Genomic DNA, 26561 nt, shown 5'->3' with positions numbered 1-26561 from the left:
CAGTTCCCCTTGGACTCCATGATGCTGTCCCTACTTCCATAATCCCCAAAGCGGCAGGTCACGTACGCAGGAACTTCTTAATCCTGTCAGATAGTTTTGCAAATCCTTCCTTCGGGCAATACTAGGTGACAGACGATGTATATTCCTGGCCCATTGTCTTGCCACCACCGGTACTCAATAAATGTGTATCTATGTATATTTCCCGCTCCGCATATCCCCCCTCCCTCATCCGAAAATGCTAATTAATGTAATCCCACCTTTTCATAATGTATTCATGACGTGTAAAGTATATTCATGATGTAACTTGTGAAACCCAACCTTCCCATAATGTATTCGTGACGTTTCATGCACTGTATTCTGGGACATGGAGGGAAATCTCAAAAGTTCATGCCACCCCTTTCTGGCTGTTCAATCTCGCCTTGAACCTGTTGCGCAATAAACTTGGACCTTCTGCAGTTTGCTCCTGTGTCCGGCTGAGCTCATTTTCTTCCGCAGGGACCCACGGACTTAGTCCGATGAGCTGGGTGGCAGAGTAACCCCGCACCCAGATTTTTCCGTAACAGTTTGCAATAAAAATATCTCTGGAAAGAAGTTGAAGGCATGGAGTGTAGAATTTGTTATTGGTTTCTTTGGGAATTTGTATAGTGTTCAGGATGTAGTGAAACAAAGCTTTGCCGGGCTTAGCTCCAAAGCGTACTTAAAGAATAGAGTGCCACTGAACATACTGAGAGTGTCTTTCCCTTACAGCTGATCCCAAAATAATTTGGATTAGGGCAAATGTTTCAGGTCAGAGGGAGCAGTTTTGTGGCACCTCTTTTAAGAAATAGAATACTGGATATAGGTGTAGATTTGTTAAGAAAATGTTATCTGTTCTTCACTGGATATTCTTATTCTTGCCTTTCATATCTGTGTTGAGTGTGTGGCACACTATGGACATTAAATTGGTTTGTTACAGACTAAAAAAGGATGTGGTCTGTCCTCAAGGAAATCTAATCATCCTTGTTATTTTCAAGGATTGTTCTTGCTACGACATTCTTATATATATATATATATATATAGAGAGAAAGGCTGCCAGGCTGTTGTTTTTAACTGCATTTTAGTTGCAGGAATGCATGTCCATTTGTTCTCAAACTTCAAAATGTGGAATAGCTGGAAGAAGCAAGGCATTTTCAATTACTTTTAAGTGCATCTTAGAATTTCTGAATAACTCAGTAGAGGTTTTCTTTTAAATTTAATGTCACCAGACCCATAGATATTGCTAATGGACTTTGTTAAAAAGGATTTCTATTTGAAAGAGACACTTCCATATGCATTTTTAGAAGGTGTCATAAACATGCTACAATTACCTGGCAGAAATTAATGTTTTCTTGAGGCAGTATCTGCCTGATTAAAGTCAGTTTTTAAAAAACCATCCAGTTTTATTCCCAAGCTGCTTTTGTCCTGCAGAAATGTGAATGGCATTGTCTGCAGGAAATGGTTGCGTATGTGGTAGTTTGTGTGGTCTGCATTTTTGTTGTCTGCTACAAGTTAAATCAGGACAGCATTGGGAGGTTCCTGAACAATGAATACAATTACTGATAATTGCAACTTTATACTTTTGTTGTAATCCTAATTGGTGTACCAAGTTAGTGGGTGTGAATCCTACTAAAACTAGAGGTTGCATCTGTGCACAGTTCATGATAGGATTAGGTTTGGGGTGGATCTAATAGAATACGGTCAATCTTCTCTTCGGGAAAGCTTAAGGTTTTGAAATGGGCTATTCTTCTTGTGGGAACAACATTCTCTCTCTCTTTTTATTTTGTTCTCATACAACTTGTTCCTAAGGGGCAACTTGAGCTCTATAGAGTATGCACACAATATAACTTCATGTGGGCTTATTACCCCTTAGCACACTTAAGTTAAAATGCCTTTTGTTTTTGTGATAAGAAGGGTCAAATGATTGGGGTTGCTTTCAGATTGTTGCTATTTAGCAGGTTACAATGAACAAATTCAGGTTGCATAATAAAAGTGGATTTGGTGCAATTGCCCAACAAACTTACCACCTCCCTGGAGTTTTTGTGGTTAGGAAAGTGATGGGAAAACACACTAGAAAGTGTGGGATAACAATTGCTTGAATCAACATTATATAACTTCACTGCAAACAAATCAGGATGAAGGCTCAATAAACAGGTTGTCTTGCAGCATTCAGAGTCATGTCCCTTCACTCTTTCACTGTCTGTGGAACAGCAAGTCTAATTGATCAAGAAAGATGGCAGTGGCGTGGGGAAGTGTTTGTTCCTTTTAGCACACGGATCTTGTGCATGTGTTGCTTTGTGATTTTAGTTGTGAGTAGGCTAGCATCCACAGAGCTCAGCCTGAAATGATAGGAAGGGGTTGCGAGGTAGCCTGTGTCACGCAAAACAAGAACCTCATTGCATGGAATAAAGTGGGACTGACACTTTCCCGAACACGGCAATTGCACAAGCTGCCATTTGAATTTCTCACTTTGCTTTCACAGCTAGACCTGCAGCTCTGCATCTGTGTCAAAAATAATCTGTATGTCATATGCATCTCTTTGCTTCCAGGGTATTCTGTTTTCAACTCCTGAGTGTTTGAAGGCTCCCCACGACTTAGTAAAGCTGTACTTGCATGAATCCAGTCGTGTTTACCGGGATAAGATGGTTGATGAAAAGGACTTTGTCCTCTTTGATAAACTGCAGACAGAGACGGTGAAGAAGTTCTACGAGGTAAGTGATGCAGGCCCATTTCAGTCACTTACCTGAAGCAAAAGTCATATGTGGAGTGATGAAGAGGGTGGTATGCCTGTTTTCTCCTCCATCATGGGAACAAAATCATTGACCTGGATAAGCATCATGTTATTTGAGTGTCTCTGTGTCCAAGTAACCATCACACAGAATGGACCATTACACTGAATTGTAAAAGGGAGGTGAACTGTGCTGTGTCTGAAAGCAGGGGGTGGGGTGAGAGCCTGGTCATAAGCATTTTTTTAAATTTTTTTAATCTCCCCCCCCAACAGGCAACAGACCGTGCATTTCTATTTGCTTGTTTTTTGTTTTGTTTTGCTGGATTTGCATGGGTTTCATCATTTCTGAAACCGAACATTGTGTGTCTTTGTTCTTTCTCATTAGGAAATAGAGGACACCTTGGAACAGGCTAGGAAGATGAACATGTTTTGCCATTTTGTAAAAGGCATTGGAGAGCCCAAGTACATGCCTGTTCAGAGCTGGGAATCACTTAATCAGATTCTGGTGGAAGCCTTAGAGAATCACAACGAGGTCAACTCTACCATGAACCTGGTGCTGTTTGAAGATGCCATGTGCCATGTGTAAGGGGGATGTTTTGTTTGGAGTGTTTGTGAGCTTTCTCTCACTTGGGGATGGGCATGGTAGTGTGTCTGCAAACTCACCTCAAAGTGGTGGGGAGACGGGTGGACAAAGGCTTTTGAAAAACAATATTCAAGTTCTTTGTTTGGACAACGGATACTACAATGTTATTGCTTGTCAATCTGGGGCTTCAGGAAGGCCACATTATATAAACAGCAGGATAAGAAAAAGACACTTATAAATATATTTGTTGAGGGTGGTTTGATACTTGCAGTGAGTGGTTTTCCAGTTGCCCATGGGCTTTGATTTTAGTTGTTTGAGAAGCAAGGATGCTGAGACTGCCCCAAATGCATGTGCTTCAGAACGCCAGATCACACACAAACCCCATCTCTCCCAGCTGTTACAAAATCATATTTCTTTCATTAGAAAGGGGCGGGAGGGGCAGTCTAACTGTTTCTGCAACTCCAGGCAACAAATTCAATCACTGTCACAAAAGCGAACAATGCATACAAAACTTGCTGCTTGCCTCCTTTGTGTGCTGGGGAGTGTAGCGTCCTTTTATTTCCCGCCCCAGAGGGCCTTGATGTTTAATACAATCGTAGTGGCTCTGCATGCCACAGTGCTTTTATTCCATTTGGTTACTAGAGAGCATTTTATCTTGAGTAGTTTCGTGCCAACCAGGCTGTACTAGGACCTGGTGTTCAGTGCACAAAGGCAGGCACCCGCAGTGATGTTGTGTGTCAGGCTTGTAAAAGGAAAGCTGCCACGTTCGCTCACAGAGCCTCCCTGCATGTTACAGACAGGTGCCAGCCCCCCCCGCCCCCGGTTGTAACCTGGCCTGAGATGAGAGTGAAGGGTTCTTGTTCTTCCTTGAAGAGCAGAAAGTTGTGACTGAGGTCAGAGTCACGTGACCCCTTTCACGGGAAGCCGCCCAGAGTGGCTGGGGAAACCCAGCCAGATGGGTGGGGTACAAATAAATAATAATAATAATAATAATAATAATAATAATAATAATCATCATCATCTTTTAAACCTGGCAAAAAAAACAACGGTAGCAGAAGCTACTGGTACTTGCACAAATGAACCATATAAAATGATGAATTTGCCATCTCATGTTGCATTCTAGTAGCTGCTTCTTTTTTGCCTTGAATGGCAGAAGGCATAGGCCACATGACCGGCTTCCTAGCAGATGAAAAGTTGCTTGGATTGAAGGAGGTGACCACAAAATCGGCCAAGTGATTTGGCCCCTGCTTCTTATTCCAGGTCCTGGACAGCTGGAAAAGTCTTCTCCTGTAAACTTGCCCACAAAAGATTTGCAGATCAGACCCTTGTTATATTATGGCTCCCTCATCATGAGAGGTTATTCATTTATTTAGACTGGTCTGTTGGGACCCAATGCTGGTCCTTTTTGATGGCTGCTCCAGGCCTCTGACATTCCTTGTCTAAGGAGACCCGTCAAAATCCATTCCTGCAAAAGTTTTCAAGAGAAATAAAGATCATTGTTAGCCGCTTTGAAAATAGGCTTTTAATATGAATGCCTTTCTTTAAATCTCCAACACCTTCTTGTTCTTACTGTATTTGATTTTATTTCCTTTTCTGTAGAGAGCACAATCTATTTTATGATATTTGGCTTTATTGCTTGCATTTGTTGCTTTTGTTTTTGCATATCAGCTCTCATATAAATGCAGCCTTGAGTGCCTTGGCAGATAGCTGAGTTATAAATAAACACCTCCTTTACCCGTAGCAGGTATGAATTGAACGTTAGACATACAAGAAGTGAAGTTAAGTTTTAATAGCTGAATCAGTAGCTCAGAAGCTGAAATCCATCTTCACTAACCACTAAAGGGTTTTGAGCCCTTCCTTTGCAAGCTCATAACTTTAATAATTACTGGGCTTTGTCAAGGTTTGTTCACGTCTCCAGGCAAAACAAATGGCTTTGTATGCAGGCAGCCAGACATCATCGGTGCCATGCACTACAAGAATGACGGTTTAATCCAAATGAATGAAAGTGATGATTTCTTTGTGATATTTACTGGTACGTTTACTATGTACCATGGCGTTGTAGTGACTATAAGGCAGCAAAATGCAAGGACATTGTAGAGAACAATGTCCTTCAAAGCCAGATTGTACTTCACGGGCCACATCACATCATACTTAGAATGTATCGATACAGCAACACACCTCCATGCCTGTGAACAAATGTAGCTCCCTATTCTGTCACCCAGTGATTTGGGCTGCATGCACAAACCTGGTCTCATATACTCTCCTTTCCTCCTCCAGTGTGGCTAAGAGGAGGTGAAAATGGAAAGCTTCTATTTTCAGTTAATCATGGATTATTACGGTGTTCAAACCCTAAACTATTATAGTCCAGAGACATTAGCCTGAATGGCAATGATTTGCTTGCAAGGGGATAGAGATAATACGTTCTCCTATTGCGCCTAGGAGAAAATTCCTAGATGGGTTAGTACCTGCTTGAGATTAGTGGGTAGTTCCTACCTCTCAGGAAGTATCTCTTCTGCGCTGCCTTCCTGCTGGTTCCAGAACCATGATAAGTTCATTAAGCAAGAACTCTGGTTTCATTCAGATTCCGCAAGATATGTAAACCAAAGGCACTGGCAATTGAACTGCTTATTAGCATACTAGATTACATAGATTGTTATAGTTGTGTTTCCAAAAAATGCAGTTAGGTTCAGTCCATGCTGGAGAGGTGTAAAGGCACATAAATCCCATTTAAGAGGCAGAAAAAGTGATGAAAGAGGACTCAGAATGCTACTAAGTGGGTATAGATTTACTGGTGTTTCTATTCAGGTGTCATAATGGGTTGAAATTCTGAACCTAATTCTGAGTATAACAGGAGATACCCCTAATGCCATATACTGAAATGTACCACAGAGGAAAAACACTTTAATACAGAGTGGTTGTGTACCATCCTATTTAGCTGCCGTATCAATCGTATCCTGGAATCTCCCAGAGGTAATGCGTTACTGGTTGGTGTGGGAGGAAGTGGCAAGCAGAGCCTGACGAGATTGGCAGCTTTCATTAGCTCACTGGAGGTCTTCCAAATCACCTTGAGGAAAGGCTATGGGATTCCTGACCTGAAGGTGAGCAGCTCATCAAAGTGGGGGTGAAAATAAACTTAAGTTTATCTGTTAGCTTAGAGTAAGACTCTGTTCAGAATTTAATGTGTTTTAAATTGCTCTGTGCAAAAGAAACACTTATGCTGAAAGCCCTGTTTCACAAGGAGATGTTCTTGCACAGGGCTTTGGCTGATGGGACTCATTAGTTGAATCCCACCCAGTGATATAACTTCAGTAGTTTCAAGACAATTAGAGTTGATCCAAAGTTACATAAAGGTCCATATAACCGCGCTGCCTCAGAATGCATGTGAAGAGTTTTAGTTTGAAAGTGTTCCTAAATTGAGTTCTCCCTGCCTATTCCTAACCTAATCAGGTTCCTAGGCTGGAAACCTTCCATTTGTAGAGAGCTTTTAATTCCAGTGTACATTTAAATAAGCATTCACCCCATACTCACTTTTTGTGGTGGTATAATCTCATGGGCGGAACTGCAGATCCTTGCTGAACATTTGAATCTGTTTTAAGAAAGATCAGTCATCAAGGAAAGTTTGTCAAAGAATGGCAGATGGAATGACAAGAGAATTTTAATTATACATTAATTTTTTTCTTTAAATACCAGTGTTGTAGAGGAGTGTATAAGGAAGACGTGAATATTCAGAGTAGTGGTGTTGTCCAGTTATTGATCTTCTAATAAAGCTTTGCAAGGAGACTTTAATGACTATTGTGACTCAGACAATAATGCTGAGCTTTGATATTATGTATCTTGGGATAGAATGTGAGGTTATATATTTCCTTCCCACAGTTTCATGTGTGTACAACAATACTCAGTAGGATCTGCAATGTGGTTAAAAATGTATGCAATTTATTCTGCAGGCATACCAGCGTATTTGGTTGAATTCTGAATTTAGTCATCAGCATGGTTGGAATTTCACCTCATAGCAGATAGCCGAATTTTTGGTGCTTCGGTATACATGCCTTTTCCTTTCTTGTATCTGCAGGCAGACCTGGCAGCACAGTACATTACAGCAGGTCTAAAGAATGTTGGTACCGTCTTCCTCATGACGGACGCTCAAGTGGCCGACGAGAGGTTTTTAGTTTTGGTAAATGACTTGCTTGCTTCAGGTATGGATCTTGGCAATTTGAATATCTAGGTAGACAAACCAAGAGCAAATCAAAATTGTGAGATGTTTTCCAGAGAATACACATAAATCAGATCCAGCTGCAAACTTTATTCCAAGGAACAGTTTTCTTTATAGCAGGAACGAGGGAGCCCTCTGGATGTGTTGGGCTACGACTCATATCATCCCTGATCATTGCCCATGCAGACTCCAGCTAAAAGGAGTTGGAGCCTGACAGTATCTAGAAGGCCACAGATTTCCTGTTCCTATTTCAGAATCCATCTTTCATGCGGGTGCGCACACATGCGCACACACACGTTCACAATGCTACCTACTTACCTGGAAGTAAACTATTGGAATGTGAGCACAATGAGTTGCATCCAGTTAACTCATCCTTTTACCATAAGGTATTCTGCTTCCTCATCAGGCTGTCCCCTCCTTATCCTCTCCTTGTACCCCCTCTGATCTGCTCTATAGAGTTGGGGGGAAACCACAGAGCAGATTGGAGGAGGGGGGCGGAGATGGAGGGGAAGTTCTTTTGTTGTGCAAGTGGAAGTCCTTATGTTAATGAGATGACTTCTTTAGATAAAACCCTGGAGAAGGCCATCCATGGTAGATGCCATGACTATATTCAAGACTCACTCAGATCAGCTTAGATCAGCTGGTGACTGGGTTTTTGTTATGTCCCTAAACATACGGCCCATTCCTTTCAGACAGCAATAGAATTTTTCTTGCTATTTTAACTCAAACAACAACCCTGAAGATTTTTACTCCCCTACTGACTTTGCATGCTCCATGTATTCTTTCCCCCTCTCATCTTCCTGTTTTTATCTTTTATCAACACGTTGAGCTGTGTTTTAAGAATTTTATTGTGCTGTTCTGTTGGTTGGCTTGTGATATTGCTGTTGTGATATGTTTGTTTTGTTGTGATTTTAATTGTTGAAAGTTGCCTGATGCAGAATCCTAGAACTGGAGAATTGGAAGGTACCCAGAGGGTCATCTAGTCCAACTCCCTGCAATGCAGGGATCTCAACTAAAGCATCCATGACAGATGGCCATCCAACCTCTGCTTAACACGTCCCCCCCCCCAATGAAGGAGAGTCTACAACCTCCCAAGGGAATCCATTGCACTGTCAAATAGCTCTTACTATCAGAAAGTTCTTTCTGATGTTTAATAGGACTATGAATGTTTTAGAAAGATAAAAAAGATATACAGGCCTGGTTCTCACATGATGCTAAAATATGTGTCCTCTCTGGCACAGCCATGAGGAAGATTATTCATTATGTCTGAATCCGGACAAAGAGTGGTTAGTTCGGCAAAATGGCCAATCTCAGGCTGTGATTTATGATCCCGGCTTGATTCCCTCATGCACAAAAGTTCTTGATTCAGGTGAAATGAGTGATTGGGTTAGCTGATAACGGAAGCAAAGGGCCCCAGTCTTTACCATGTGGTCAGACCAGAGAGCTCATGAGCCCAATGTGCTCTTTTCCATAATGTCAGAATACAAACATAGCCTCTTTGGTGCCTATTTGGTATATAGGCGTACTGGTAACTTTGGGTGGTGATGTTTCCGCCTTGGCTGCAAGAAACGATTTACATCCGGGATGTGGAATGATGACAAATGGCTCTTTCTGTAATGCTGATTTTCAGTTTGCACCTCACTGTTTCTTCTGTTCCTTTGCTTTATTTCTTTATCTTGGGAGATGTGCTAACAGCCCCAAGGTGCTTCTTGGTGTACTCTTTCTATTTTATCAAATACCTACTGTAGAAACAATTCAGCTGCAAGGTTAGTCCCTGTGGGCTTACCTAGGGGCCCATTGAGACGAAATCAAGTGGGCTTGTTAGTATGGTTATAACTGTTTGCTTTGGACTCCTTCCCACTCAACAGCTGTGTGAAGATGTTCTGCTCTGTGCAGAATTCATTTTACCAATGATGCAAAGATCACAATGGGTAAAATTACTTCTTTGTTTCCAGGAGAAATTCCTGATCTTTTTCCTGATGATGAAGTTGAAAATATCATTGGTAATATGAGAAATGAAGTTAAAGCCCAAGGATTGATGGACACCAGGGAGGCCTGTTGGAAATTCTTTATTGATAGAGTTAGACGGCAGCTCAAGGTAGGACTGTGGTCCCCAAGGACCAGTCATCTGCTGATGCTTTTCAGTTATGCTTTGAAAAATAAAAGGATCTTGCGCTTCCGATAGCTATTTCTGTTGGCTGGCTTTTTGCAATAAATTTACTAAGCAATTTCTTCCCAAATGTATTCACATTTGAGTGCTAAGAAAATGTGATATCCCTGCAACAGAAACATTAAATCAAGGGAAATTGTCTGGATCCTACCTAAAACACGAGTAAGAACCACACATGTATTTGGGGGGTGGGGGAGGGGAATGACTGTGTGGCAAAGCCCTTAGATAAGTGTATCTTAGATAAGTGTTTAGGGAAGTTTTTAATATTTAATGCTGTATTGTTTTTAACACTTGATTGGAAGCCACCCAGAGTGGCTGGGGAAACTCAGCCAGATGGGCGGGGTATAAATAATAAATTATTATTATTCTACCTTCTGTTTCTGAACTGTGGTTCTGTGCCATGCATTTTTTGGAACTTGCTGTAAGTCAGCTTCTGGCATGGCTTGAAAGCCGTAAGGACAAGCCGTACCACTGTAACGTTTTTGTGTGGTGTTACTGCATGGTAAAGGTAAAAAAGGTGAAGGACCCCTGAATGGTTAAGTCCAGTCAAAGGTGACTATGGGGTGCAGTGCTCATCTCACTTTTCAGGCTGAGGGAGCCAGCATTTGTCCACAGACAGCTTTCTGGGTCATGTGGCCAACATGACTAAACTGCTTCTCGCACATGGAGGACTGTGACGAGTGCCAGAGTGCATGGAAACTTTGCTTACCTTCCCACTGCAGCGGTACCTATTTATCTACTTTCACTGGCATGGGCTGTAGCCTGCACTGTGTGAGAGAAGGGAGGCAATCAAACCAGTCAAACAAATCCTTCCCTACTTGAGAAGTGTATTGCTGCCACCCGGTTGACACCTTACCCTCAGTTTGCCTCTGCTAAATAGTCCTTTAACCTTTTGTTACCTACCTCCTATACTGTGAAGAGTCATATGGCAATTAACTCTTAGTTCCACCCCCCCAAACAATGATTTTACTTATGGTTCTAGTAAGGCAACAAGTTTTAAAAGGTTTTTTTGGTTGGGTTAATAAAATTTTACAGCTTGAGTAGATACCCAAGAGAGGAAATAAAAAGTAAACAGAGATCAATACATCCAGCTGTATCTATTATAGACCTGTGCCCCTTATCAAACTAATATTTAACCATTTGCATCCACCAGGACAGATTCTGTATGTTTGTGGTCTTTGTTTCTCCTGCTGTCTTCTAACAGCTTGGGCTCTCTTAAAGCATTTTGGCCCTTTCTCTCTCTTGCAGCTCTTCACATTTTTGTTTCTACATTTTCTAATTGTCATCTGTACAAAATTTGTGCAATTAGTTATGTACAATCAGTTAAAAAGTTTTTCTGATTAAATTTCTTTCTCCATGTAACTACCTTGTCTCTAGACTGAACTTTTGAATTTCCTGTGCACAACATCCTGAGCAAAACCTTCCTCTTGTGTTTTTAACCTTCCTCTGAGCTTTTGATCTCCCAGTGCAGGGGAATGTCTAAAGCAGTGGTGTCCAAACTTTTTTCAAAGAGGGCCAGATTTGATGAAGTGAAGGCTGTGAGGGCCGACTAAAGGGCCAACCAAAGGATTAGGCTCCCGAAACACACTTTGGACATGGCTGGTCTAAAGCAAATGTCACCATTTTACAACCAAATACTGAACACAAAATGGCTGAAAGTCCTGTTCCTTCAAATCTTGTTTTCTCAGTTTCTCACCATCTGTTTTCTGTTCCTCCAGGTTGCTCTTTGCTTTTCCCCAGTGGGGAACAAGCTGAGAGTTCGTAGTCGGAAGTTCCCAGCCATTGTTAACTGTACAGCAATAGATTGGTTCCATGAGTGGCCCCGAGAAGCTCTGGAGTCAGTCAGCCTGCGCTTCTTGCAAGGGACAGAAACTATTGAGGTAAGCAATTATTTGAGGACTGCTTCCCACATAACTTCTTTCCTTTACTGAGATTCAAAACCCAAGGAGGTCCTTGAGAAGATAACACAACTTCTGGAATGTCATTGCTGTAGTTGTGAGGCTTGGTAACTAAGCTGCCATATTATTTCAGGCATGTTCATGGGGCATTTAGCCATCTGGCTCAAAATATTTCCTCTTCCATCTTGTTTTTAGGCTTCAGTGAAGGAATCCATAAGCAAGTTCATGGCTTATGTGCACACCAGCGTTAATGAAATGTCCCGTTCCTACCTGAGTAATGAACGCCGTTATAACTACACCACCCCCAAGTCATTCTTGGAACAGATTAAGCTCTATCAGAATTTGCTGCTTAAAAAGGAGAAAGAACTGACAGCAAAAATGGAGCGGCTAGAGAACGGCCTGCAGAAGCTTAGCAGCACATCTGCACAGGTGAGGAGGCCTTTGTTGCCAAGTAGGATGCAAAGTAATGCAAATATTGTAAAGGTCGGAGATGAAAAGAATATCTGTCTATCTACACACACACACACACACACACACACACACACACATTCACATACAAATGACTTCCTTCTCTATTATGGCATCCTGTACCCTTTAGAAGCACATATGAAACAAACAATTATATGTGCGGGGTCAGCTGTGTGGGTCTTTTCTGTATTACTATTACTGTGTATCTTAGACTGCTGTTTGCCTGTGTGTGTGTGAAGAGGACTACCTTCAGCCTTACATATATAAATTGGATTTATATAAATTGTTGTTTGCTATCTGTAATGAATTTGGGGTGTGTATGTGATACATTAACAGGGCAGTTTGCCTCACCCCTGCCATTGTCAAGCCAAGTGCTTTCCTCCCAGAAGCACTGCACCCTGCTGCTTTCACAGATCAGATAATGAGGTGGATGGGCTTGTGGGCTGATTAAAAAACTGGAGCTGTGCCAGAACGTAGGGTGAATTCAGTTCCTGCTCTACATCGTCTTGTTCTTTTTCCTGAAGCAACTGCTATGCTCCTTGAAGAAGGAAGATATTAAGACCCAGCACTAAGCTAAACCACAGCTAAGCATGAACAAGTTAAGCATGTGCGTACGCAAAGCAATAAATTGTGGATGTTTTGGTCCTCTTCTGGTACTGCTGGAAGCTAAGCTGTGGTTTCCCTTAGAGTTGCATGCAAAGTCAGCCTCTTGGTTTGCCTCACTTCAGACAAACTATGAGTTCAAAGTTGGTTCTTTTTCCTTTTGCAATAGACATTTATTGAAAGTTCCTCCCCCAATAGAATATTGTGTTCCATGACATATAAACCATAACATTATAAAAAGAAAACATTGGTACAAGTGAGACACATTGCAAAGTAGAGGCAAGTACTGTACTGCGAACATTACATTTGGTTAAAACCTACATAAACCAATGTATATGAAATTGAGCAAGGGACTAGAAATTCTCGAGTATCATATCAGACCACAGAGGACAATGTGAATCTGGCAAGGTGGGGGAAGGAGAGAGAGCCACCTCAATGAGTTACAAATTTAGTAAAAAGGTACCAGGTGACAAAGAAGGACTTCTTAATATTTACCCCTCTAATCTAACATGATCAGTTACTTTTTCTACAACCAAGGTTTGTTCTTGGCTTACCAGTTGTGGTTTTTTTGTGGGGGATGAACCGCAAGCCCAGGTTCACATGTTGCTCTTTGTACCCGCAAACTTGTTCACTCGTGCAAAACGATGAACATCTGCTGGCATACTGAAAACGTCAAGGGCTGCGGGCAGGCTGCCAGAGAAAATATCTCAAGCAGCTGTGAGCCCTGTAAGTCCTACGTGCACCCAGAAATCTATTCTCAGTGGTTATTCCACCCCCACTTTGTGAATCTTTTAGAGCTGCGTTGTTTTATCATGTATCTCATGAAGTGGACTCCAGTCCACAAAAAATTATGAAACTGTCAGTTTTGGTTTCTCTCAGTTTCTCATATTTCCACATCAGTTAGTGTCTTTTCTTAGAATGGCAATGGCGCCCACTTGAGAAGTGCCGGAACTGAATTCCTGGGAGCTCCCCCTGAAAAAAAGCCCTGGCTTCCCTAATCTTCTTTTTTTTTTTTATAATAATTTTTATTACATTTTTTACAAAAATAACAAAGAGATCAAAAAGTAAGAAAAAAAAAAAAAGACCAGAAAAAAAGGAAAAAGAAAAACACGACCATTTCAATAACTCATTTCAAATTTCCATTGGACTTCCCCCATCCCTCGCAGAATGCATTTCTTAACAATAAATTTATCAGCAAATTATATCCTTATTTCGTATGTTTCTTTCTATTTTCAATTACAGTTTAAATTTAAATCTCTTGATCAATATATACTCTGAGCAATATACCATAATATCGTTTTTACCCATTTAAACCTTGATTCTTTCATAAATCTTGTCAAATTTCATAAATAATTAAGTTTTGTTACTGGAGCTAGATTCCCAATCACACGACATCTTATGTTTCATATAACTTATAATACTTTTGCAAATAGTCTTTAAATTTTTTCCAGTCCTCCTCCATTGCTTCTTCTCCCAAGTCTCGAATCCTTGCAGTCATCTCGGCTAATTCCATGTAGTTCATCAGTTGCGTGTGCCAGTCCTCCAGTGTGGGCAAATCTTGGATCTTCCAATGCTTAGCGATAAGAATTCTTGCTGCTGTTGTAGCGTACATAAAAAAAGTTCTATCCTTTTTAGACACCTTCTGGCCGACAATGCCCAGAAGGAAGGCCTCTGGTTTCTTGGGAAAAGTGTACTTAAACACCTTTTTTAACTCATTATAGATCATTTCCCAGAAGGCCTTCAGTCTTGGGCAGGTCCACCAGAGGTGAAAGAATGTTCCCTCAGCTTCCTTGCATTTCCAACATTTGTTATCGGACAAATGGTAAATCTTAGCTAGCTTAACCGGGGTCATGTACCACCTGTATACCATTTTCATAATGTTTTCTTTCAAAGCATTACATGCAGTAAACTTCATACCGGTGGTCCATAACCTTTCCCAGTCATCAGACATAATATTATAACCAATGTCCTGAGCCCATTTTATCATTGCTGGTTTAACTGTCTCATCTTGAGTGTTCCATTTAAGCAGCAAGTTATACATTCTCGATAATAACTTGGTCTTTGGTTCAAGCAACTCTGTCTCAAGTTTCGATTTTTCCACCTGGAAACCTGTTTTTTTGTCTAGCTTAAAAACCTCATTAATTTGGGCATAATGCAGCCAATTTTGCACCTTATCCTTTAGTTTTTCAAAGCTCTGCAATCTCCAGTTACCTTCAATATTTTCTATTATTTCCCAATATTTCGGCCAATAAGCCTCCATATTGGTTGTTTTCCGAGCTTTGGCCTCTATTGGTGAGATCCACCTCGGAGTTTTGCTTTCCAATAAGTCTTTGTATTTTTTCCAGACCATATATATTGCTTTTCTGACAATATGGTTTTTAAACATTCCATATGATTTACCCTTGTCATACCACAAGTACGCATGCCAACCTAACGAATTGTTGAAGCCTTCCAGATCTAGGACATCAGTGTTTTCTAATAGAATCCAATCTTTCATCCAGCAGAAGGCTGCCGCTTCATAGTATAGCCTTAAGTCCGGCAGGGCAAACCCCCCTCTCTCTTTTGCATCAGTTAATATCTTAAACTTTATTCGGGGCTTTTTGCCCTGCCAGACAAACCTAGAAATGTCCTTCTGCCACTTTCCAAAGCATTCCACTCTGTCCACAATCTGCAAGGCTTGAAACAAAAACAACATCTTTGGCAAAACGTTCATCTTTATAGCTGCAATTCGGCCTAACAAGGATAATTTCAGTCTTGACCAAATTTCTAAATCTTTTTTAACTTCTAACCAACATTTCTCATAATTATCTTTAAATAGATTCAAATTCTTGGAAGACAGATTGACCCCCAGGTATTTCACTTTCTTAACAATATTTAGTTCTGTCTCTTTCTGAAACCCTTCTGTTTCCATGGCCGTCAAGTTTTTCCCTAAGACTTTAGTTTTTTGCTTGTTCAACTTAAAACCCGCCACCCGACCAAATTTCTGGATCAGTTCTAAAACTCTTTTTGTACTGGGTTCTGGCTCCTGTAGTGTTAAAACCAGGTCATCTGCAAATGCTTTCAGTTTATATTGTTTCGCTCCGACCCGTATTCCTTGTACCTGCCGATCCTCCCTTATCATGTTCAGCAAAACCTCCAGGACTGAAATAAACAATAAGGGGGATAGGGGGCATCCCTGTCGTGTTCCTTTTTCAATATGAAGTTCTTCTGTCACCACATTGTTCACTATCAACTTAGCTTTTTGTTCTGAATAGATTGCTTCTATTCCATTCTCAAACCCCCTTCCCACTCCCATCCCTTCCAAATTTTTCTTCATAAATTTCCAGGAAATGTTATCAAAGGCCTTCTCCGCATCAATAAAGATCAATACTGCTTTGGTGTTAATATTTGTTTGTAAAAGTTCCAAGATATCAATAATGTTCCTGGTATTGTCAAACAAATGTCTGCCTGGGAGAAAGCCGGCCTGGTCTTTATGGATTATCTCATTTAATACTTTTTTTAATCTGTTGGCCAGAATATCCGCAAATATTTTATAATCCACATTTAGGAGTGAGATGGGACGGTAGTTCTTAAGTTGAGTCTTTTCAGTTTCCACTTTAGGTATCAATGTGATGAATGCTTCTTTCCACGTATCTGGTGCCTTCCCTCCCCCCATAATCTGGTTACAAACCTCCTCTAGTGGTTGTATCAAATAGTCTTTTAACGTCCTATAATACTTGGAGGTGAGTCCATCAGGTCCTGGAGATTTGCCCAGCTGCATATTCTGAATGGCATCCTCGATTTCTTGTTGTGTTATTTTACAATTCAAGGTTGATCTCTTCTCTTGAGATATTTCTGGAAGACCATTTTCTTTCAAAAATTGTTCTATCTCGGTTACATCCTCGGGTCCTTGTGTATACAGCTTTTTAAAATATTTCTGGAAACACTTTCTAATTTCTCCCGGTTTCTGAATGTTCTTTCCTTCAACTTCTAGATTGGTAACATAGTTTAATTTTTGTCTCTTTTTCAACTGCCAAGCTAGCAGTTTCCCACATTTATTCGCCGATTCAAATGATCTTTGTTTCATTTGTTTAATTCTCCATTCCACTTCTTGGTTAATCAGTTGCGCATATTGTGACTGGTGGAATTTAATTTCTCTTAAAGTCTCTTTGGATTTTGGGTTTAATCTTAATTTTTTCTCGCCGTCTCTTATCTTCTCCAATATCTTGTCCTTTTTACCATTCCAGAGTTTTTTCTTAATCGTATTCTGTTGTATCAGAAACCCTCTCATAACAGCTTTGCTCGCGTCCCAGATTGTTCTTTTTTCCACCGAGGTGTTCAAGTTGATTTCAAAATAGTCCTTTAAAGCTTTTTGGGCCTTCTTTACAATCTCTTGATCTCTTAGCAGGTTGTCATTCATTTTCCATCTGAAGGAGTCGGCAGTAGTAAATCTCATTTCCATTTTCAGAGCGTTATGGTCGGAGCAAGTCTTTGGGCAGATTTCTATTTTTGTGGTCTTAGGTGCCAGCCCTCTAGTTGTCCAAATTTGGTCGATCCTTGTCCATGACAGGTGGGCCTCAGAAAAGAAAGTTCCTTCTTTACCTAGGGGGTTTCTCGTCCTCCATGAGTCAATTAAATCCATATTGTCAGTTAATTCAAAGAAAGTTTTTGGTAGTCTTCCATCTTTAGTCAAATTCTGGTTCTGTGACTTATCCATAAAAGTAGAGACAACCCCATTCATGTCTCCCATCATAATGATGTTAGAATAGTCCAGATAGTCCAATAATGTCTCATGCAGCTTCTTATAAAATTCTGATTTCCCCTCGTTTGGTGCATAAATTCCTAATATCAAAATTTTCTCTCCTTGGGTCGAAATCTCAATAGCCAGGATTCTTCCTTGTTCATCTTTAAACAAAAATTTCGGTGAAAGAGTCTCTTTGGCGTAAATCACCACGCCTCTCTTCTTGACTCTGTCTGATGAGATGAATTCTTGGCCTAATCTTTTATTTATTAACACCTTCCTGTGTACCCTTGTCACATGGGTTTCTTGCAAACAAATTATATCCAAATTCTCTTTCTTTAGGATATGGAAGATCCGTTTGCGTTTTTCTGGGGAATTCGCGCCATTAATGTTCCAACTATACAGCTGCAGAGACATCTTGTATCAATCTGTTGTTACTCTTGTGGGGTGTCCTCTTTTTTGTCCGAGTCCGAAGGTGGTAACTCTTTCCCTAACTCTGGTGGTGGCCAAATAGCTGCTCCTTTCTGTAGGTCTTCTCCGTGATCGTGTAGGAACTTCTGGCAATCCTCTTTCGTTTTGATTTTTATCTTCTTTCCTTTGTATTTAAATAAGACACCTTGTGGGAACTCCCACCTGTAAAGTATTCCGTTACCTCTCAAAAGTCCAGTTAGGTCAGTGTAGTTGGCTCTTAGATCCAGTAATTGTTTAGGGATATCTTTGTAAATTTGTGCTCTTCTATCCTGGATCACAAGTGCTTTATTGAAGTGTAAATCAAGTAGCTTGTCTCTCTCCTGTTTAGTCCTTAAAATAATCAAACAGTCTCTAGGCCTGTCCTTCCCAACGACTCTTCCCAATCTAAATGCAGTCGTTATTTTGAAATCTGTGTCTTGGTTTATACCCCAGAATTTGGAAAATTCTGCCGTTAAAAAGCCGGTCAAATCCTCTTTCTCAATCTCTGGGATAGAGCGTAATCTCAGGTTATTTTCCCTGTTTCGCAGTTCCACCAAAGACAGGTAGGCCTGCTGGTCTGTAATATGTTTGTGGAGCGGTCTTACCTCTCCTTTCAGTTCCTCCACTCCTTTGGCTGCAGCCTCTGCTTTTCCAATCGCAGCCTCCGCCAATTTTCGATTTTCAGATGTTGCGTCGTTTAAATTTCCAATATCTTGTGAATGCTTGGCCACCTGTTCCGAAAGTTTGGTAATTGAAGATGTGGCTAAGTCAATTTTTGCAGTTTGATCATCCACTTTTTTGTTCAAAATTGCGAATTGTTGTAACATTTCCTCTAAAAGAGTGTTAGATCCTCCAGATGCCATATCCTCACCTATTGGTTGTTCAGCTTCTTCAGCTGGTGTTGTTGGCGAGGGTGCAGTCTGTAAAACAGCAGGGACTGAAGATCTACGTCCCTGAGAAAACAGGGTTGTTTGTGTCAGTTTGCCTTTCCCTGCCTTCGACGCAGCTCTTGTTTTTACCCTGTCGCTCATTCCACACCTGTCTTTGGATTCAAGGTCAGACTGTCAAAAGTTTCATGAGAAAGGCAGGCGCAAGCGTAAACAATCTAACCACAGAAAGACAAAGCAAAGTTGGTTCTCAGGAAATTGTAAGTCCCAAGTTCCACTAGAGGGAGTAATGTTGCAATTCAGGGAAGAAGAAACAAAATTTCAGACGCCATTAAAGTTCCTTAAGTTAAGTAAATTAACGATGATCCTTGGAAAAGACCTTTTCCCTCTAGCAGAGCTCTCACAGTGTTGCCATAAGTTTCTTAAAGGGTGCAAAGTACAGTTGTTTAATTGTATCCAACAGTAATGCCTCTAAGTGTCCATTTCAAATTTATAAGTGTATCCGCAAAGTAGCCTTTTGTCCCACTGCAAGTCCGGGACTGGGGGTTTTAAAGTCTTTAGAATTTAGAAAAGTCCAGCAGAGGAGAAAGTCCCCAAATAAGGTACAGAAAATAGCAAGGAAATAAAAGTAACTTGCCTGCTTCAGTTTCCGACTTTTCCGAACGTATGATGTCTCACTTTAAAATCTCTCCGCACTGCTTCCAGCTTGTCAAATCTTTGCTTTTGATCACTAGCATCCTCGGGAGACGGACTTCCTTTTTCTCGCCTCCCGCTTTCAGCCAAATTCATAAATTTGTAATCCAATTTTGAGTAAATCTTACTCACGAGTAGTTGGTTTGTAATCCAATGTAAAAGGAAGAAAGGTCGGCGCTCATCCGCAACAGCCGCGCGGCTTCACTCCCGCAGAAAGAGCGATGAATCCACAGCACCGCTTCCCCTCCGCGCTTCCGGAGCCCCTTACGGGGTCCCTTCTTCGTTTTGGGGGTCGCTCTAGGTGCCCGCCGGATCCCACGGCCACGAGCTCACTCTGCTCGTGGTTTTTCTTAGTGGGTCGTCGCTTTGCCGCAGCGAACGACCCTTTTCTGCGGAGCCCCTCTTCGCAGCGCAAAGAGGACCGCCATTGCTTGCTTCGCGCCGCCTCCGGAAGTGCCTAATCTTCACAGTACAGTGGTACCTCGGGTTAAGAACTTAATTCGTTCTGGAGGTCTGTTCTTAACCTGAAATTGTTCTTAACCTGAAGACCACTTTAGCTAATGGGGCCTCCCGCTGCCGCCGCGCGATTTCTGTTCTCATCCTGAAGCAAAGTTCTTAACCTGAGGTACTATTTCTGGGTTAGCGGAGTCTGTAACCTGAAGCGTCTGTAACCTGAAGCATCTGTAACCTGAGGTACCACTGTACATGCAGGGAATGAGAAGCTTTCGGGCAACCATTTTATTTTCAGAACCTGAGAAGGGAATTGCATTCCACTTAGCTTCCTGTGCCTGCCCTGAGGCAACCTGTTAGCATTTCTTTTGTTTTTTAAAAAAGGTTTCATTGAATTCCAGACTTGAGTCTCTCCTGCTGTAGCAATTAATTGCTGACCTTTCTGATGCAGTGAATGTAGTAGTCCTGAAACCCCTGGCACAGGTAATCGGATTAAAAGAGCCTGCTGGGAGCCTACTGGGAAGCCTCTCTGTTCTTAATGCTCCTACTTTTTGTGCATGATTTTTACCTTCTGTCTCCCTGGGAATTATGTAGCGCTGGCCTTGCTTGTATCTGGCTTGCTTTGTTCTCCTTTCCGTCAATATCCACAAATCCATCTAAGGTTCCCTCAGAGAAAACACATCTTCCCCCTTCTCAGTTGAGGGGAAAACAAAGCACATGGAGTGGTCAGGTCTTAATTTTCAGGGTTGAAGAGCTGTGTGGAGGCAAGTTGGGTTGCTTTGAGCTTGTTAGCTCAACCCTGTGGGCCAACAGAGAGGGTAAGAAGCATACCAAAGTTGTACCACTTGTCTGGTCATGATTACCCTCCACTATATTGCCATATATAACTTTGTTAGTTAGCCATATCCTCCACAATGTCTCTGGAAGGGTTTTTACTGACCGGCTTATGTGGAATCGTATAAGCCCAGAAGAAAACAAAAGAACTGCTTTCTTTTTTTAAACATTCTTACAACCATTGATGACCAGGTTGAAAAGATAATCCTATTCACATAAAAGAAACTAAGATTTCTCATACCTTCCCTCAGTTGATGCCCCCTGTTAGCCATCTTGTGATTTGTCAGCCATTGTTATTTTATTATTTATTTATTTATTAAATTTGTATACCCCTTCATTTGTAGGTCTCAGGGTGGTTCACAAGATAAAAAACACAAAATACATAATAAAAGCAAGGACTAAACAAACCAATATGTATATGATTTCATGGAAGAGTATTAAGACCAGAACATGTGGGGTTTGTTTTCTCCTTCATCTTCAAAATAAAGATCTAATACTTCATTGAAACCTACATTAAGTTTTCAGCTCAAATACTAGCCCAATATTATGGCCGCCAGTGCAGATTTTAGCATCTCAACTTACACTTTCCCCACCTCTCATTGGTTTGGTATTAGTGACATGGTTCAGATGCCCAAACTTCACATCACAAGTATTTGCTTGATGGTGCTCTTAAAGCAAGAAAAGCTGCTTTGTGTTGGCAGTATTTGGGAGTGAAGTGGGGGCATTTGTACTTTCCCACTCATTATTTCACTGTTTCATATCTCCCCCACCCCATCAAATGTGTGTTTGCAAGGATAGAAATGCATTTGAAGCCTCATGGGGGAAATGTCATTGAAGGAAGCAATATGGAACAAAGACATGATGGGTGTGAAAGTGTAAATGCCCCTTCCACTGCTTTGTCTCCACACACAAACATTGCCCACTGGAATAACATCATCACCACACATTTTTGCGTGCAATGCTTAGTTTAGGGTTAAGTATTAAGGTTTCAGTGTTTGCTTTTCATGAGTGATGAAGCTTATTTTGCTTTAAAAACAGTTTCCCTTCCTTTGTCAGAGGATCTGTACACAGGGACAATTATTCTGCTTTGTTGCATTTTCCTGGCTTTCAAATACAACCCTGGTTCTTAATACTTTGGAGCCTTTCTTGGGCTTTTTTTTAGTTCCTTTTAAAAATATGTCAAATCTTTAACCTTCAATTACTGTTGTATACGCTGCATTTTTTAAAAGAAGGCTTTGTCTGGAAATGCCATTGCATCTTACAATGAGAGCCAGTGGATTGCATTTCTATCCTCTCCCTTTATATAGCTATTATAAGGGTTGTGTAGAGCTGACAAGTCAATCCCTTGGTTGCCTCATCGGAGCACTTAAAGCCCGATAAACTTTCTATTCATACATGTATCCAGCATGCAATTACTTATCATAGGCTGAAGGCTCTAAGCCAGATCTAAAAGCAGCCCCCCCCCACAAAACCCCCAAATCTCTCTTCCTTCAATTTCCCCACATCTCCAGAGAATTTTAAATGAGCCAAACTTGCCACTGAGTTTTGCTGACCAAAGTGCTTATGCACCCCCAAGTAAGCTAAGGGTAATTTTGCTTCCTCCAGCAGAACAACGGGAGATGAAAATGGATTAGCCGTTCTGCAAAGGCATACACAAAGGACAGGGCTCTATTCAGAGCTTACACAAAATGCCTGCCACTTACTTTAGGGCGATTACAGGGTGTTTAAAACCAGTGCTGAAAATGGCGTGGAATCCCAGACCAATTATATGTCTGCCTTTCCCCACAGCCAAAGGTTTACCCTGGAGCTTACCCTTGCAGGTTACATAAAAAGAACATTTGTTCTGTATAGCGCTGTAGTGTTCTTATAAAGGAATTGAAGCTGGTGCTGTCACAGGGCCTGCAAAGATTTCTTCATTTAAAGCAGTATGGCTGTCATAGCATGTGGGAACTAGTTCTACATCCTTAAAAAAAACACATCTCCAAAGAGATTGCTTTGTGTGTCTTCTTCAGCCATTGTGCCACATCCCACCTTTTCTCCAATGACAGAAAGTGCATCACCAACCACACACGAAGAGGGCTCAAGGAAGAGCTGCATGTGACATGAATGCACAAGTCTGAAGAAGGAAGAGTGTTTGTTGTTATTAGGAATGGGTCCCAAATTGCATAGCAGCTTGGAGTTAGAAACCATCTTGATCTATGATAACATTGTTGTTGTTTTTAAGTCGGCTGAGATGAGGATGGTTTCAGTATGGGGCGAGGAAAAAGCCATCTCGGAGTACAGTTAAATCACAATATCCCAGTTTCCGTCTGGATTGCTTTTGGGGAGATCAAGCTGGGTTTTGAGATGGAAAGAGCAGACAGCCTTCCTCCCAGAAATGGAGTGAAATGCACTCACAACTTAAGTTGGCCGAGGCTCTCATAAAGCATCTGGAAGGTGTTTATCTGCACATGCTGATGACCTTTTTGTTCTGAAGAATTAAGCTGCCAGTACTTTCAGCAGATGATCACTGATGAGGATACACTGGTGCCCAACCCATACAGCAGCTTCTGTCCCAGTACAGAGGAGACAGGAGACGCTCAAGGAATAGGATTAGGGTGAAGCTGAAGCAGGGTTGCCCTTATGTGGGGAAATAGTAAGAGGATTAAATGAAGGCCAGGTGTTGAGAGGGTGAATATAGAAAAGGTATGATGGGGCAACTTTCTGGTTCATGTGTGGGTCAAGAGGTACAGAACCCCCTAAATATATGATGCTACATGCAGCAAACAGCCAGATGTCAGATCAAAATACAGGTGACATAGCAGATGTTCATTTTCCAGTTTATCAAGTTCGGTTCCCAGAATGGAGCCGTTAAAAATCCAGAACCAAACACTGGTTCCAGTCCCCCCCCTCAATCTGTATAGAAATGAATCTATTGGCTTGACATCTGTTGAGAGCTTTTGTCTTCTCCCCCACTGCCCTCTCCCACTTTTCAGACATTCTTTTTATCTAAGTGCCCATGATACTAATTCCATGTCCTCTGACTGGGTTTGCATCGTCTTTACTCCAGGTAGATGATTTAAAGGCAAAGTTGGCAGCTCAGGAGGTGGAGCTGAAGCAGAAGAATGAAGATGCAGACAAACTGATCCAGGTGGTGGGCATCGAGACAGAGAAAGTCAGCAAGGAGAAGGCTATTGCTGACGATGAGGAGCAGAAGGTAGCCCTGATCACGCAGGAGGTCCAGCAGAAGCAGAAGGACTGTGAGGAGGACTTGGCAAAAGCTGAGCCAGCCCTTGCAGCTGCTCAGGAAGCCCTCAACACACTCAATAGGGTAAGACCATAAGAAGAGCTTGATGAATCAGGCCAGTGGCCCATTTAGTCCAGCATCCTGTTCTTAAAGTGACCAACCAGATGCCTGTGGGGATCCTATGAGCTGAACATCAGTGCAACAGGTATTGGGGTGGTGAAAATGGGATTTTCATAATTGGGCTGTGGAGCTGTGCATATTTACTTAGGAACAGGGGTGCCAATTATAGGGGGTCCTGGGAGCCCGAGCACCCACATATTTTTTGTTCTGGGTGCTCAGCACCAATAACACAGGGCCTCCAACGCAACGTCTGGTGCCTCACGAAGCAATGGAAGTCATGTCCGAGGCCTTGCGAGACCTCAGAAATGCTGTCCAAGGCTGTGGAGCGTGTGACGTCATGACGTCACGTCACAATGTGACATCATGACACCATGTTGCATGTGCTGGGCACGCATAACCTGAGGTCTAGGTTGGTGCCCCTGCTTAGGAAGAAGCCCCATTTAACACATTGGGACTTCTAGGTCATGCGCAGGGTCAGACTGCATATTTTCTTGATTTGTAGCAACAATGATCTGAGATGAAATTTGAAAGCAGTGGATTCCCTATCATTTATGACTCAATTGTGAACTCATAGCAATAACTTACCTTAGCTCAGGAAATGCTTGTTTCCTTTTCTTTCACACAATATAATGCTTTGTGCTCAAGGTGGTGTGTGTGTGTGTGTGTGTGTGAGAGAGAGAGAGAGAGAGAGAGAGAGAGAGAGAAATCTAGTGAACAAGTAAACATGAAACCTTTATGTATTTAGTTTCTTGTACTTCTGAGTCACCTCATGATCCATGTTGTCTGGGTGACATGCAGTTTAAACAAATGAAAACAAATCAGTCAAATGTGACAATTGTGGCACTTTGCTGAGAACAATCAAAATCCATCAAAACTACATCACAGAGAGTTAAAACTCACAGTGCAAAATGTACCAAATCTCTATAACAGCAGAGACTCAGATAATAGCAGTGAACTAAGTTAAAGCTACATTAGAAAGTCTGGGACAATAAAAAGGTATTTGCTTGACACCAAATGGATGTTAATATGGGAGCTAGGTGAGCCTCTCTAGGGAGAGCGCTCTACAGCTGGGGAGGAACCACTAATGAGAAGATCTTCTCCCTTGTAGCTGCCCTCCACACTTCAGAATGAGGAGGCAAGTGGAGCAGTCTGCCAAAAGATGGGCTTAGGTAGGTGCACATGAGAAAGAGCCATCCTTTAGTTCTGGAGGTCCCATTGTAGGAATTGGTTATGCATCCATATACCTATTGCAGAACCAATCCAATGAAGAAGAAAGGTGACACAAGATATAAGATGCTGCTCAGAAAGCCATCCTGGGAAATATTTTGCAGAGAATTGGTCCCATTGTGTTTGCACTCCTGGGCCTGGTTTGGATGTCACATTAGACTATAGTTCAACATGAAGTATGGTTTGTTGTGAATGAGCAGCATGTTAGCGCTAGTGCATGCTGCTTAAAAGTCCCCACTTCACCCCTCCTCGTTCCTGCTGTAGCCATACCAGGGAGAAAACAAACCAGAGGCTGGTTGGCTCATTATGTTTATGCTGGCTCACACGTTTACTGGTTCACATATAATGCAGAGCTAGCTTCTGGTTTGCTTCTTGCCAAGTGTGGCAGCAGCAGAAGAGGAGTGAAGGAGGGGCTTTTGAGCAATGAACCCACACACTGCTCATTCACCTTAAAGCACAGTTTATTTTTAACTGTGCTTTATGAACCAGGCAATGGAATCATTTCAAATAACTGAACCTATTTGAGAAAAAAAGGGGGGGTTGGAATAAACGGGTTGTGGGGTGACTGCAACATACCCAAAAAGCAGGAGAGAGGATCCCTATGTCAAGGCTTATTTGCTAATGTATCTTAGCATATGCACAGACTGAATTGTTCCCTGTCTTCCATTGTGGTTAGGCTAAACCAAGAAAAATGCCCAAAGATGAAGCAATTAAAAACAAACAAAAGCAGGTAGCAGCTTTCTGTTTGGTTCTGTTTTTTAGGGCAGCCATGGCGATTCTGTTGACAGGATCCGTGTGTCTAGAAACAAAATCCTAATGCAGCAGGAAAATGTTTGGATCCTGTCAATTTGGGTTTCATGCTGAAACTGTATAACATCTCATTAAGGCAAGATTAATGGGAAGCCTGGAGCTTCCCTGGAGACCAAGGCAGCAGCGTTTACAGAGCACCAGAAATCACATCCTCCTCCTCACCTGCGTCAGAGAGTTTAGCCCATCCGTTGACATGAATAATTGGCTCTATTTGTGTGTTTATTAAGAAGTTTCAGCCATTAGTGCAGATATGTTTACATTGTGCTTTCATACAGAGCAAAATGAATATGCATTGCTCTTTAGTAGAAAGCAGTGGGAAATATAGATTGCTGGGGGAGGGAGGTTGGAACAAGGAAGATTGGTGGGTGTCCAAATAAATTATCTGGGCTTTGCATTTCAGTTGTGGTGCTGTCTGATCAATTTTAGGCATACATAGTTCAATTAGAAAAATGCCACACATATTTTCTCC

At 41.6% G+C, this 26561-nt stretch overlaps 1 protein-coding gene across 1 annotated transcript in view; it reads left to right on the top strand.

The window, feature by feature from the left end:
- The window catches only part of DNAH9 (dynein axonemal heavy chain 9), a gene marked incomplete at its 5' end in the record, with an annotated part of 205223 nt that overhangs the window by 98545 nt on the left and 80117 nt on the right, over positions 1–26561 (top strand). The window contains 8 exons of the mRNA XM_082213793.1: positions 2565–2726; positions 3129–3325; positions 6262–6424; positions 7396–7519; positions 9492–9634; positions 11425–11586; positions 11800–12033; positions 23759–24019. Of these exons, the coding sequence (XP_082069919.1) occupies positions 2565–2726; positions 3129–3325; positions 6262–6424; positions 7396–7519; positions 9492–9634; positions 11425–11586; positions 11800–12033; positions 23759–24019 (1446 nt within the window). The remainder of the gene's footprint in view (positions 1–2564; positions 2727–3128; positions 3326–6261; positions 6425–7395; positions 7520–9491; positions 9635–11424; positions 11587–11799; positions 12034–23758; positions 24020–26561) is intronic.

The sequence above is a fragment of the Podarcis vaucheri genome (genome assembly GCF_965113315.1).
Source record: "Podarcis vaucheri genome assembly, chromosome: 2".
NCBI lineage: Eukaryota > Metazoa > Chordata > Lepidosauria > Squamata > Lacertidae > Podarcis > Podarcis vaucheri.
This window is presented reverse-complemented; position numbering and strand designations above follow the sequence as displayed.